The sequence below is a fragment of the Ochotona curzoniae genome, unplaced genomic scaffold, assembly GCF_017591425.1.
Source record: "Ochotona curzoniae isolate NIBS_2020 unplaced genomic scaffold, NIBS_Ocur_1.0 contig_3819, whole genome shotgun sequence".
Classification (NCBI taxonomy): Eukaryota; Metazoa; Chordata; class Mammalia; order Lagomorpha; family Ochotonidae; genus Ochotona; species Ochotona curzoniae.
The window spans coordinates 11,401,301-11,415,424 of record NW_024466004.1 but is presented as its reverse complement, the minus strand read 5'-3'; the positions used below and the strand labels follow the sequence as shown (position 1 = coordinate 11,415,424).

Genomic DNA, 14,124 nt, shown 5'->3' with positions numbered 1-14,124 from the left:
AGGAAATGGAAAGAAGAGAGAATACATATTTCTGGAGCTAACACACTGAGATTCTACTCAGATTTATGCACAAATGTGTATAGAATTTCCTTATGTTCCTGATCATCAGTTAAGTTTGGGGATCACTGGAGAGATAATTTTCAAGGGTAAAACCACAAATGACTAGACGACAATGGGGTTTTTGACTCTTCTTTTAGGAGCTGGCTGTTCTCAAAGGGAATACATTTCCTTCTATATCGTAGCTTCCCCATCCTTAGCAGCTTCTTGGGGAAATGATGTTCTGACTGAGGGTTTCTCTGAATCCTTTAGACATTGCTGAACAACATAGATGATAAAGAGAAAAATAAGTCATTGGAGGCCAGAGCTTAAGTTAACATTTGCATGAATCCCACAGACAAACTTGTTAAAGCCACAGGAGCCAGTACTTTGTGTTTAGGGCTCAGCTCCAAGTAAATCAGGGTAGAGTAACTGCCATGGTTTCAATGGGAAATGACGACATCCATGAAATCACCATGTGCTTTCTAGGCATTGGCTTGCTGTACGTTTACAGCTGCAAAGAACACATGGAGAGGGGCTTCAGGCCAACGAGGCTCCCCCACTCAGACAGGCACAGATATCAGTCTGGGATCAGAGCTTGGGAGGCAACCAAACAAATGATGAAATAAGAGGTTGTTACCAACCCCACCCATCTCAAAACCAGCCACTGTCCAGGAAATCCTGTTTACATTCCTGGGAGGAGAGCAGACTGGCCTCAGCCAAAAGGATCCCAGGGCCGGTGAATGCTCTGGAGGAAATAAACACTGCAACACTACTTTTTCAGGGAAAGAGAATGTGCTGTAAGACAGAGCTCACAAATACTGTGCAGCCATTCTCCTTGCGAGTGTTCCTGGGGACAAAAACAAAATGTGTGCAGAGTTAGAATTTTAAGAACTGAAATGAGCAGTTCTTCTAGGAAGTTTGTTTTCATCACAAAACCCATGTGACAACCAAAAAGAATATAGGAAAATTGAAGTAGTGTTGTAGAACCATGATAGGCTGAAATTGTGCATCAATTTTTTTTTAAATTGTTGTTATTATATTTTGACAATCTTTACCTAGTCAACCGGGGTAAAATGGTTCAAGGGCTACAGGGAAGTGGGCAACACCAAGTTTTATTTATTTATTTTTTAAATAATCTGCTATGAGCTTGTGTGTGTGTGTTTGTTTTATAGGGATAAATTTTGTTTGAAAGGCAGAGCAACAGAGAAGGAAGGAGAGACATCTTCTGTCTCCTGGTTCATTTCCTAATGAGTTTTATAGTCAGGGCTGGGCTGGATTGGAGCCATGAGCCAGAAACTCCATCTAGGTCCCAAATATTTGGGGACCAAATATTGGGTCACCTTTTGCTGCTGCCTCCCAGATGCATCAGAAGGGGCAGGATTTGGCGTGTAGCAGCCTAAACTTGAACAGGTATTCCAGTAAGGGATGGCTACATTACAGATGATGCATCTCAAGCCTCTGCAGCACAGTGCTAGCCCCACACATCGGATCAAAGAATTCACTTCCATTTCCCTGTGAAATCTCCTTATAAAGAAGAAATATACCTATACCAGTCTTAATTTTAGGAAAATATGCTCAAGATTTTGAGTTTGAGTTATTACCACCAAGTTGAATGATTCCAAAATGAAAGAATTCGCTCAGCAAAGTTGACAGCTAAAAATGACCCAATAAGATAAGCATGGTTTCTAACTCCAAATGGACAAATATCACCATTTTCTTCAAGAAACATTTAACAACTGGAGATTCCTTAAGAAATTTCATATGTTTTAATGGTTCTTGTCAACAACCCTCAGAATTTCAACAACAAATCTTGCAATTTTAGGAGAAAATTATTTGCCCTTTTAGAAAACAAACATATAACTTAAAATTTACAGTAAAATATACACATCAGACTTCCACATTTGACAGAAATTTTAGAAAAGTAGTTTTACAAGTGTCCACAGATATTTCCCTCATTTAATTAATAAAATATGATATTCTCAATGTGTCTGTATAAAATTTCTAATTATTTAAAGATTCTTCCTTAACTATTAACTTAGACTACAACTTCCATTCCGGGTATATACTCTGGCTAACACTGGCTCAAAGATTCTCTCAGTGCAAGAAGGAAATTTGCAACTTGACACAGTCACCAACTTTGTAATAAGTTGACTGGACACGTATTCTTTATGTGATGTTCTCAGTGCTTTATGAGTAAGTCTTGAGAAAGGAAGGAAGCAGTTCCTGCCCTTGGGGTGCTTACAACTATTGGTCTAGACATGATGTAATATGAGAAACCATGAGATATTAAACTGTGAAGGAACAAAGACGTGTGTGTGTGTGTGTGTGTGTGTGTGTGTGTGTGTGTGTTTCTTGAAGAAATGCAAGGCAATTGAAACTAAAGTATAAGCTTATTTTGATGCCTAAATATTGAAGTCTGTGGGGAGGCATTTATTTTATGTAGTGGTTAAGGTACTCCTTGGAAGCTTGCATCCAATATTGGAATACTTGAGATCAAGTCCTGGTTCTCCCTCCAATTTCCTACTAATGCACACCCTGGGATACAGATGATGATTCAAGTGCTTGAGTCCCAAGCACCTACAGCTGGAGATGCAGAAGAGTCCTGGAGTTTTGGTTTTGGCTGGCCCAGTCCTGGCTATGGAAGGCAATTAGGATGTGAACCAGTAAATGGAAGATCTCCCTCTTTCTTCATGCCTGTCTCTCTCTCTCTTCCTGTCTCTGTGTTCATTGTAATTCTTCCATTTAAATAAATAAATAAATGAACAAACAAACAAACAAATAAGTATTCTAAAAAGAATTTGTGTAAGTGAACTAAAACATGCAGGAAATGCTCATTCTGTGTGTCAGGACACTGTGTGTCTGAATGGTTACTGAAGTCTGCTAGTTCTTCCTGCTTTCATATTTGCTCATTATTGTCCATTTTCTACATAGCTTTCCTTGTTCTTTATGGTGGGGGACAAAAGTTGGTGGTGAATACACTAATTTTCTTTTTTGCCTTAAATGAAAGTTTTCATTAGAAATTCTTAAGGACAGATAAGCTCAACATCCACCTATATGTTTTGTTTATGAAATCGCCATGAATCCTTCTCCATCTGCTGTGGTTAAGTTCTTACCATCTTGTACTTTCATTCAGTTGCCACTAGCAGTCCTACAGCCGAAGAGTACACGGTGGATATTGAGATCAGTTTGGAAAATGCATCCTTCTTGGAGCCTATCAAAACCTACCTGAACAGCCTCAGCTTTCCAATCCCAGGGAACAGCAGTGTCCCAGCTGCTGACATTTTAAGCATGGAGGTGACAACAGGTGAGTGACATATTGCTTTGTCATGGATGACTGGGTACACCAGGAGGAAAGCTAAACTGCTTAGGGTTGGAGTATTTTATACCTAGAGGGCAGGTGAAATGATCTAACAGGTCTGTTGTGCAGTTTTGTGACTTCAAAGCCTTCCTGGATGGATTTCCTCTTTTAAATGATGAGTAAGGGATTTCTTGATAGTTTATATAATGGTTTTCATAAAATGGTTGCAACACATGTTGTTCATGTCTTCAAGACAATCCACTATATTTTCTTTCCCTGGATAATAGGTATATAAAAAACTGGTCCAAATTTTCAAAAAGAAACAAGCTCCTCTCTTTTTGGCATGATAGGTCAGAAAGTAATGAGTAGACACGTGCCTATGTTGCTAAGAGGCATTAAGCAGAAGCTCTTGGGCCACTGACCAGGCTTTCTGGTTACTGTCTCTTCTAGGTCATGCTAGTATCAGTATATTTCATTGAGTTATCACTTGAGACTGCCATGGAAGCTGTGAAGTAAGACTGCTTTTTGCAAAATGTTGCTGTTCTGTAAATTGAACAACACTAATAGATTTAGATTTTGTTATTTTTAAATGGACTAACAAATATATCTTTGTATTTGAAATTGTTTTTGAAGGATCAAATATTAGTCTATCCCGATATTAATCTACACATTTCAATTTTTGATTCTGACTATATGCTACTTGAACCTCATTCCATTTTCCATCAAATTCTATAACTAACAATTTTCTTTGGTGGTTTTCCAATTAGATATCAATGTTCACTATGAGTCTTACTATAGGTTTGAGCTAAGACTTTGTTTACCAAATGATTTTGCTTGCATAGCTCTTTCTCCACAGAGCATCTCACAAAAATGGGATACTTTGGAACATGTGGAGTAAACATCCCTCAATGTCGCACTTAGCACACACCCTCTGCCTCTGAAATCAGTTCCCCTGATTATAGAGAAAATGGATTGATCGAAAGATGGTTGATCAATTTTATTTTGTTTCTCAGTTTTTAAGGGAAGCCTTTTATGTCTGTGTGTTGCTAGAAAGAGAATCTGGTAAATAAACCAGGTCAATAAAAATGAAATGTTAACTTATTTGTTTTCCTTGAACAGATTTTGATTATGAATGCTGGAGATTGAGTTGTGAATTTATTATATTTATTCAATATAGGTATAAAAACAGTATTCAAAATATCCATGGAAAAATGCAGATTACAAAAAAATTTGTATTGCAATGCACTTTATTTTGCCCCAGAATGAACTTACATTTCATTTTATTCCTGAACAACATTTTTAAAAGTACTCTCAAGTTCACAGAAATTCCTGGATTTAATTGTGCTACTAGAGAACACACCAAGGGGCTACAGTAGGTGAGTCTTTTTAGAGACAAGGGTGAACAAGGATCTCCTGAAACATGATCAGTTTGATTCGTCCAGAAAACTCATCACTGACATGACTGAGCATGAATATTTCTGATATGAACTGTGAAAAAGGTTGGACAAAATGGATGCTTAAGCATCACAGATTAGCTCTAACTCTTATGTAACTCAGGACAAACAAGAAAAAGTGGGGAGTGTTGACCCGCAGGAGAGGATGGATGGAGTGAATATGAAATGAAGGCGGGATGTACAATGTTGCTAAGCCTGAGGACCCAAATTAGCACCTTCTCCCTCTTCTCATTCTCACACAACTCGTCCAATAGCTTACCTTATAATTTTTTCAAGAAACATATTTTTAGTAATAATTCTAAAACAAGATTTTAAAGCCAGACACTGCATGTATAGCACTGAATAACATCTGGAATATAGTAGGTGATCTCCAAATCATAGTTTCTCCCCCCCATCCTTCTAAGACATGCTTTTATTTTCTATGGGATGCAAGCATTCTTCAACTAGTCTCCTTAATTATCCCTTGCAACGAAGAAAAAAAAAACTGCTTTAGCAGTGGAAGTTCAGATGAGAAGACAGAGTTTGACAATGGAGTTTCTGTTAGCAATCCTCAAAATGACCCTGCTGGTCCTCACCACCCTGCCTGGCAGCACAGACTTCTGTCCCTAATGGTGCTTCCTCCAGCCTACAGTGGGAACATGGGTCTGCTTTTGTGTCTCAGGAATCACTGGGACTTAATTGTCCCTTCAATCTCAGAAACAACTGTTTGGTAACTTTCCATTGCAAACGCACCTTCTGAGACACCCACTTACAGGAAAAACAGTTCTCAAGGATGTGATTGGGTCCGATTGTAGAAACTGATTCAGAGCACTTAGTTTTCAGAGCACACAGGCTGTCCACATTTGACTTGAAATGTTAAAGGTACATCCTCTCACTTTGTTTGTCACATGGTCAAAGGTTCAATCAGGCTAGAAAATGGTCTTCTGAGCTCTTTCCTGTGGTTGCTGGCAGGTCTCAGCTCCTCACTAGCTGTTGGCTGCAGACCTCAGTTCCTTGCCATGTGGGCTTTTTCTGATCATCCTCATGCTGTGGCAGCCAGCCTTCCAAAAGTGAGTCAAGTGAAAAGAGAGAGACAGGAACACCTGAGGAAAGCTACAGTGTATTGCATTATTAGTCCCCAGAAATACTGTGCTGTCATTTCTGCCACATTCTATTTGTCACCTAAGACCAACCCCAATACAGCATTAGAGGTACCAACTCCAAATACAGCATAAAAGTACCAACCCCAATATAGCATAAGAGAAATACCAAAGTGTACTGGAATCCAGAAAATAGCATGGTCAGGAGCCACTTTGCTGCTAGCTATACGTATTCTGTGTCTAGGAATGTGGGAGCAGAGTAACTGGATGATTCGTCATAGACGTTGTTCAACCACGTACTGTCAGGCGTCCTCACCTAAAAGGTGACTTAACTGAAATCCCAGCAGTGATTCCTACAGTAGTGGGGTGCTTCATATATGCACACATGAATACTGACATTTGCAGAAAAGCAAAATGGACTTCAGGTAGGATGTATCACAAAGAGATGCTTGCCCATTTGCTTCCATCACTTTCTGCTTGATGATAGTCTGCAGACCTGCTGGAAATGAAGTTTGGTGCTCCTGTGAGAAAGGATATGTGTGGCCACAGGAAAGGTGCCTCCATCATCTCACCTGCCAAAAACACAGCGGTTCTGCCCCAGGACACCACTGCAGTTGCCTCAAAGAACTGCCTCCAAATGGACCTTTTTGCCAGTTCCAGGGAGGTAAGTAACTGCTCGTTAAGTGTTGAGTAGCAGTTTAACACCTGCTGAAGCAAGCGTTTTCTCTGTTCTTTGTGTGCACAAACAGTAACATGAGGTTTTCAATATGATCCTGTCATTTTCAGCAGATGTTATCCTGAGAATGTCAGTTAGGCTAAATGTGGCCTTTCAAGAAGATCTCAGGAACACGTCCTCTGCCCTCTACCGATCCTACAAGACTGACTTGGAAACAGCTGTAAGTTTTGGTCCCAAGACCCTCTTAGGGTTAATCTGAGTTCATTTCATACACCATGGAGTGTGTGCTTTGCTTGCTTGCAATTTATGAATGTGGATTTCAAACTGATTCATACCCTTCTGTGTTGGAATCAGTGTTCTGGGGAGAGTGTGAAAGCAACTTGAATTACGGATAGAACTTTCTTGGGTAGATTGGTTTGGACAAGTCAGCTGGCTTCATTCACTGAAGTCTCTACTGAGGCACATAAATCTAGAAAACCAGTTTTTTTTTCTATACGTTTTTGCATACCACATAAATAAAAACACTCATATTTTTGAGCATAGAAGGTTTAACCCACTGTGTACTGTAGGTTGATAGACACTTATGTGACATGTTTATGTTTGCATATGGGAAAGCAAAGAGTATCCCATGAGTGTAAATTGTATGCCAGACACTGGGCACTGACTCAGGCCCAGAAAAGCCTCCTACTTATCCCAGTGGGCCTACAAATATTACCACTTCCCCTAGGTGTCATGAAGAAGTGCTGGTTCAGAAATTTGTTGTGTCTACAATTGGCATATCAGCAGGGATAGCTACGCCCAGCACAAGCACCCTCCTCATACACACCACACACTAGGTTACATATTTTAAGGGAAGAGGATTACATTGGGTCCCACCCACCTAGGTACCTGGCATTCTATTTGACACATTATGGTCCCTCCTCCCCCTATAAATATAACTTGTATTAAACAGAATCATCAGGTTGTTGTTTAAAGGATCAATGTGGGATAAGAGCACCATTAAAATCCACACTGGCTCAAGTAATGCTGATGCACATCTGATGGCAAGCACATATTGTGGTGGCCATGAGAATTCTATATCTCCAACTATAGGGAATACGACGGAGCTAGGGTCCCTAGATGCTGCCTCAAATGTGCTCCTTGTCATTGACTAAAAAAACCAAAATGGCAGAAACAGGGATTCCTTGGAAGGCCTCATTGAACCTCAGCCTCATCTCACATGTTTTTATACAATCTTCCTTCTTTCTGTGCTTTATTGGGATTTGATGCTTCTCCACATCTTCCCACTGCCTCACCATTTTCTTTCTCGGACATTTCCTTGCGTAATATGTACTGTAATGCACAAAGAACTGTGCCATTTAATCTAGCATTTGCTTTTCAGGGAATGGAGACTAAACCCTATAGCTAGGAATTACTTCTTCAAAGATCTGTTAATGCCAGTGCTAATAAAATATACAGGTGGATTTTTTTCCCAGAATAAAAAAGAATATTCATTGTTCACTCTGTTTCAACTCTTTTCACATACCTCTCAATACACACTGGTACATGACAGTTATCTTGCTTTATATTCCAGTTCTGGAAGGGTTACAGAATTTTACCAGGCTTCAAAATGGTAACTGTAACAGGATTCAGGTAAGAACGTCAGAATTTGCTAATTTCTATTTAATACAAAGGAACACCAGTGAAGGCAGAAAAGCTCATTAGCATGGCATCACCTGGAATGCTCGACTGGAGGTTTTGGTAGAGTTGCACACCGAAGTGAGATTGTAGAGACATGAAGAGAGGATATAATGAGTAACTTATGCCTTACCTATGCACATCCATGCAAAAGGAAGGGGAAAATATTTGTGTTCCTTATATGCATGCAAGAGATTTTAAAAAATAAATATATGGGATAAGTTTGTACAGTAGAGGACCAATACATATAAAAATGAAACAAGTCAGGCAATGATATCTTCAAATGAGAAGACAATTGTGGCTGGAACAGAGCTGTGTGCGGCAATGTGAACAGCACCCCCTAGTGTTGAGTGCCCTGGCAGCTCAGAAAGGGTTTGCGCAGTATTTCTAACAGGTGCTTATCTTAAAAAAAAAAAAAAAAAAAAAAAAAAAAAAAAAAAAGGAATCTTGGGTATCTGCAGGGACATCCAGATTGATTTTTGGTGTCACATAATATTCAGAGTATCTGATAATCTCAGACTGACCAATGTTGCTGTGAGACAGATGTCAGTAGTTTCTGCCTATAGGAGTGGTTATTTGATTCAGTTCATTGGTCCCCATCTGCCAGCCTTTTCCAGTGATTACCTGTCCACACACACCTCAGTATTCGAGCCTTGACTTGTGTTTCCAACTAGAGCTTGGGAACAGACTTAGATCACTGAATCCAAAGGATCGTAGTACCAGGCTGTCCCTGTTTGTATTCCTATGATGCAAATAACCATAAGGTTCTAGCTTCTTACAGATTAACAGAGTGGTTTCTGTTCAGGCCTGGAAGCGTGGTTGTAAAGTATGAAGTCACAACAACAGCAGTATCACCTGAATTAATACACAAAGCCAACGAGCAAGTCCTGCAGAACCTCAGTCAGACCTACAAAATGGATTACAATTCCTTTCAAACAGTCACGAGCAGTAAGTGAAACATTGTTGCCTTTTCCTGAAAGCAAATTCTGCTTAGCTGTGGCCATGGTGTTTATCACTGTGCTTCGACCCAGGAGCGATGTCTTCACGTTCCCTGTGAAAGAGACCTCCCATTTCTGTTCCCAGTGCTATCTTCCCTAAAAAGCAATGTGTCCCAGTCTGGATAATATCATTGCATCTGGTGCACAGGAGAGAGGGTAGCAGAAGGTTCATGAGAGTGTACTGCTGTTTGGATTTGTGGAATTTCTAACTTACTTACTGAGAGTGCTGTATTCTGGCAGGGTGGGTTAAGTCACCACTTGTGATACCAGCTTTCCAGAAGCCCAATTCCAGTCTGCTTCTGATCCATTCCTTAACAAAAACAAAAACCCTAAAATTAAACACATGGCCTTCAAGTTTGGCTCACGTTGGGGGAATCAGCAATGCGACCCCTTACCAATGCCTTATGTCACCCAATAACCAGTAGATTCACTGTCTTTGAACTGAAAACTTCTTTTATTTTGGAGGCATAGAACAATATTCTTAAGAATGCTCAAACTTCGATTATGATTTATTTTTCCCCAAGATTTCAGTGTGCTGAGAATGGTAAGCTATTTAAATGAGTAGGTGTTCAGCAGTCTTATTGATAGAGCTGACTGTCAACCAGGCATGCACTGCCCACAATATATTCACAACACTGCTCCTGTCTGTGACTTGTTCTTCCAAAGAGCTGTGAGATCATTGTGACCACAGCATTTAACATCTTCGGTTGCAGATCGTCTGCACTGATATCTGCTCTCCTCTGAGGCCAGAATATGAATCTCTGATGTGCACAGGTCTAGAAAACTGAGCTTAGCTCAGGTGCAATCTTATGGAGAAAGTGTGATACCATCTTGGTCTCCCAAGGTCGGTGCTGCTAACCTGGACCACAGACATTCAAAAATACAGATGACTCAGGTTTTCCTTTAGTTTCTTGTAATTTTAATCATGCTTAGGATTGAGGAGGGCAACAGGAACATTTTGGAATGAGTCAGTTGTTACCAGGATTTCTTGTTTGTCTATCTGTATGGCATGCAAAAGGCCCATGAGTCCTCTGAATAGTGCTGTCTGATTTTTGCATATTAATCATCCGGGGACATTTAATCAATCACCATGTCCCTAAGCCACAGCACCATTTTTTTTCTCTCGTTTTACTTGTTAGATTTATGTTCAGTCCTATATAACCATGTAATACTGAAAGCTCATCTAATGTTCCTTATTAATAGCAAGAGTAATAGAAACAGTGACACACTACGTCTATTCTATATTAATCTTAGCACTTCCATACACTAGTGTTTCATTTGCGTATGTCTAGTGAGTTCGACATGCTACATTAAATACCCACAGAGGATCGTGATTTCTACTGACTTTTAGTTTTTAGAATCCTGTTTTAAGCAGGGACCTAAATGAAGTGATAGAAAATATTCATATATCTTAATGTTTAGATTAGAACATCCTACCACCACAAATTAATTTTGTAGTGTCTTATTCTCATATTTATAGTATGTGGGGCGTCTGGCCTCAGCCTAAGCTCTCCATGTACAAGAGGACAGTTTGAGCCTCCTTACACCAGTTCCTTTGATTTTTTTCAGCTCACAAAACTTCCACAAAACATCAGAGTTTAGAGAAAATACCCCCTGTATACTGTATAAGCAAATGGCATTCATTCAACAGCATAGAAATAACCAATGTCGGTTTCAGTTTTTATCTGGGAAATGATTCACTGCATTGATTCTTTGCAACCTTATTTCTAAAACAATAATAATAACTGCTTTCATCCCCAAGTCATCTCCCTAGATAGCTCTCACTGCTCCTATTTTCCAGGAAAGAAAGGTGAGATTCATTGAGGCTAAGCAGGTTCTTCAAATCTACACACAGAGAATGTCCCACCTTTAAGGAGTCATAGGTATTAGGCGTTTCAAAAAATCTTATTTCCTAGGGCTGGCATTGTGACATAGCTACTTAATCGTCTGTTTGTAGTGCCAGCATCCCATATGAATGCCGGTTCATGTCCCAGCTGTTTCACTTCCCATCTGGCTCCTTGTTAATGGTTTGGGAAAGCAGTGGAGGATGGCCCAAGGCTTTGGACCTCTGTACGCCCATAGGATATACAGAGGAAACTCAGAGGAAAACATACAGAGGAAACTATCCTCAGATAGTCTCAACTCTGCCATTGAGACCTTTTGGGAAGTGAATCAGCAAATAGAACATCTGTCTGTCTCTCCTTCTTTTTGTAACTTTGCCTTTCAAATAAAAATACAAAATAATGATTTACAACTTTTTTTCTTATTTCCCTGGAATTCTGTATTATCAGTAAGTCATTAGTGTTTTCAAGGATTTAGGTGAGATGTTTCAATGAGCAGGAGGTAGCAGTGCTTGGTAAGAGCCTGTTGACATGATTCTACTCAGTAACAAAACAACTTGCAGTTTTTATTTGCCTATGTGACTTTTTTTTTACAAACAGAGGTATAATTTTCAATCAGGTTTTCTGAAATATTGGAAATAACTTCAGGGTCCCCCATCTACCACTATTAAGTTATCTTTGGTTTCCTAAGTCATACAGTACAAATCCCGCAGCCTGGAAACTGTGTCTCTGGAGACTGACAAGTGGTCAGTGGGCTTTGGACACAGTGAAGAGGATGGAAAAAGGTAACATGTTGCCTTATCCAACACAGCTCAGGCACACTGCCCATAAACCGCTCTGTGGTGGTAGCACTCTGGGAAGAGCATAAATGTCATTTGTTTGCTTCGGTGTCCTAATATCTTTCCTTTGGTTTTCCAGATGAAACTAAGTTCTTTGTTACACCAGAAATCATCTTTGAAGGGGACACAGTAAGACTGACATGTGAAACTGAGGTTATGTCTTCCAACGTGTCTTGGCACCATGTAGAAAGGCGCTTCGACATTCAAAACAGCAGTAGATTCTCAGTGTATACCACCGTGCTCAACAACATGACCTCCGTATCTCACCTCACCATTTACAACATCTCAAGGGGTGATGCTGGTGGGTTTCCAGTCAACAACTTGTGTGAGGGGATAAGGGAAAATCTCATAAAGACACAAGTCATGTTATAGGATAGCCAGTGTGTTTTTTGTCTTCAAAAAGAAACCTCCTGGCTTATCACAATTAAAAATTAATTCCATGAAGTTAATTTTTATTATTTTACCTATACAAAGTATTCTTTAAAAAGTTCATAGATGGTACATATTACTAAAAATGAAGCATGTAAGTAAAGCAATTGCACCACAATTGTCTTCTGGTTCAGTTTTTTCAATAACGCATTGGATGTTCACTTTTGTATTATTGTTGTTATTAATTCATTTTCAATTTTCTTCTTAAAAGTTTAAAGTAGTTTTATTAAGGTAGAATTGATGTAATAAATTTTGAATACTCTGAAATACATGACTTAATAAAGTTTGACACATACACACCTATGAAGCCCTCACCAGAATCAAGGTAATGTTCTTATCCATTGCCTTCCCTCTCAGATTTTCTTACATTGCATTGTAACCCCTTCCTCTGGCTTTCCTGTCCACCTTACCATTCCAGGAGATAGCAGAATAGTATTTTGATTCTTGACCAAGGCTAATACTGAGGAAGATGCATTTTTAACTCCACAGTAGCCCCTATGTCAACAGGACCATTTCCTTTTCTCTGTATGATAAAGTGGACACTTCTGTCCCATCTTTGTTGATTCTGAGTTTTCAAAGAGTTAAATGGGACACCAAAACTGTTCATGTCCTTCTAATTCTCCAAAACTTCCTCATTTTTTCCTATCTCTTCTATTCATACACATGTTTATTCTTATTAGCTAAATTCCCAGCAATGCTGCTACTGTTTCTACTAGATCTCTACTCCTTCCCTTGTGGAACCACAAACACCCGGTGACCTCCGCACTTCCTACATGTTACTCCAGGAGAGTGTAGGTGGCATCTCAGATGACTTTGAAAATTATGCTTCATGGAACTCATTAGGAAATATGAAATGAAACTGTTATTCATCTAAAGAAATACATTTATCTAACAATAATAATTTTATGTATCCTGTGCAGGTGAATATGTCTGCAAATTGATATTGGATATTTTTGAATATGAGGCCAGGAAAAAAATAGATGTTGTACCTATTCGAATTTTGGCAAGTGAGGAAATGAAGGTGATGTGTGACAACAATCCTGTGTCGTTGAATTGCTGCAGTGAGAATAATGCTAATTGGAGCACAGTAGAATGGAAGCAGGAAGGAAAAATAAGCATTCCAGGTAAGAATGCAAGATAAGCCCTTTTGTACTTTAATATTTATGTCTTGAGCAAGTTAAAATGGGAGACCTAGTGAGTGGAGGGAAAAATGTCAAATGTCTGCTTTCCTTTGTATGGCAGACTGGGAAGTAACGTCTTGTATAATGCCAGTTCAGGAACTGGAGCACAAAAGTTCAAAATACACATGCGAGTGTTCTGCTTGGATTTCAATCCATTCCCACTAGCAGAAGACCCAAGTGGCAGTGATCCTAAAGACTTTGGTCTATAACCCCACCAGGCTGAAGAAAAGGCCATCTCCAACCTCCTTCCCACCCTGAGCAGTGAGCTGGCTTTTCAGTGCTATCTGACTTGGCACTTCTCAGTTCTGTGTTTCTTCTTTTGTTGTCTCTCCCTTTCACTTCTGTCTTTGTGATCTCACACACTTTAGTGTGTTCTGCCTCTGTCTCCTGCTTAATGTTTCTGTTTGTCTTTCAAGTGTTTCCTATCTATTTCAGATCCTGTCTTTTGTTTTAGATCTGAGATCTTAATTTTGACGTTCCCCATCATCTGCTTTATATTGATGAAGAATGGTAACAGATAAAAGAACATATTGACTCTGTGATCAGCTAGAGTCTATGATTAAACTCTTCTTTTAAAAAAGCTGTTGTTTTGAACCAAATTCAATCTTCACCT

At 39.4% G+C, this 14,124-nt stretch overlaps 1 protein-coding gene across 1 annotated transcript in view; it reads left to right on the top strand.

The window, feature by feature from the left end:
* The window catches only part of ADGRF5 (adhesion G protein-coupled receptor F5), a 54,394-nt gene that overhangs the window by 15,369 nt on the left and 24,901 nt on the right, over positions 1–14,124 (top strand). Inside the window, exons 3-9 of the mRNA XM_040983507.1 lie at positions 3,173–3,343; positions 6,358–6,534; positions 6,660–6,766; positions 8,120–8,178; positions 9,029–9,171; positions 11,981–12,202; positions 13,251–13,454. Of these exons, the coding sequence (XP_040839441.1) occupies positions 3,173–3,343; positions 6,358–6,534; positions 6,660–6,766; positions 8,120–8,178; positions 9,029–9,171; positions 11,981–12,202; positions 13,251–13,454 (1,083 nt within the window). The remainder of the gene's footprint in view (positions 1–3,172; positions 3,344–6,357; positions 6,535–6,659; positions 6,767–8,119; positions 8,179–9,028; positions 9,172–11,980; positions 12,203–13,250; positions 13,455–14,124) is intronic.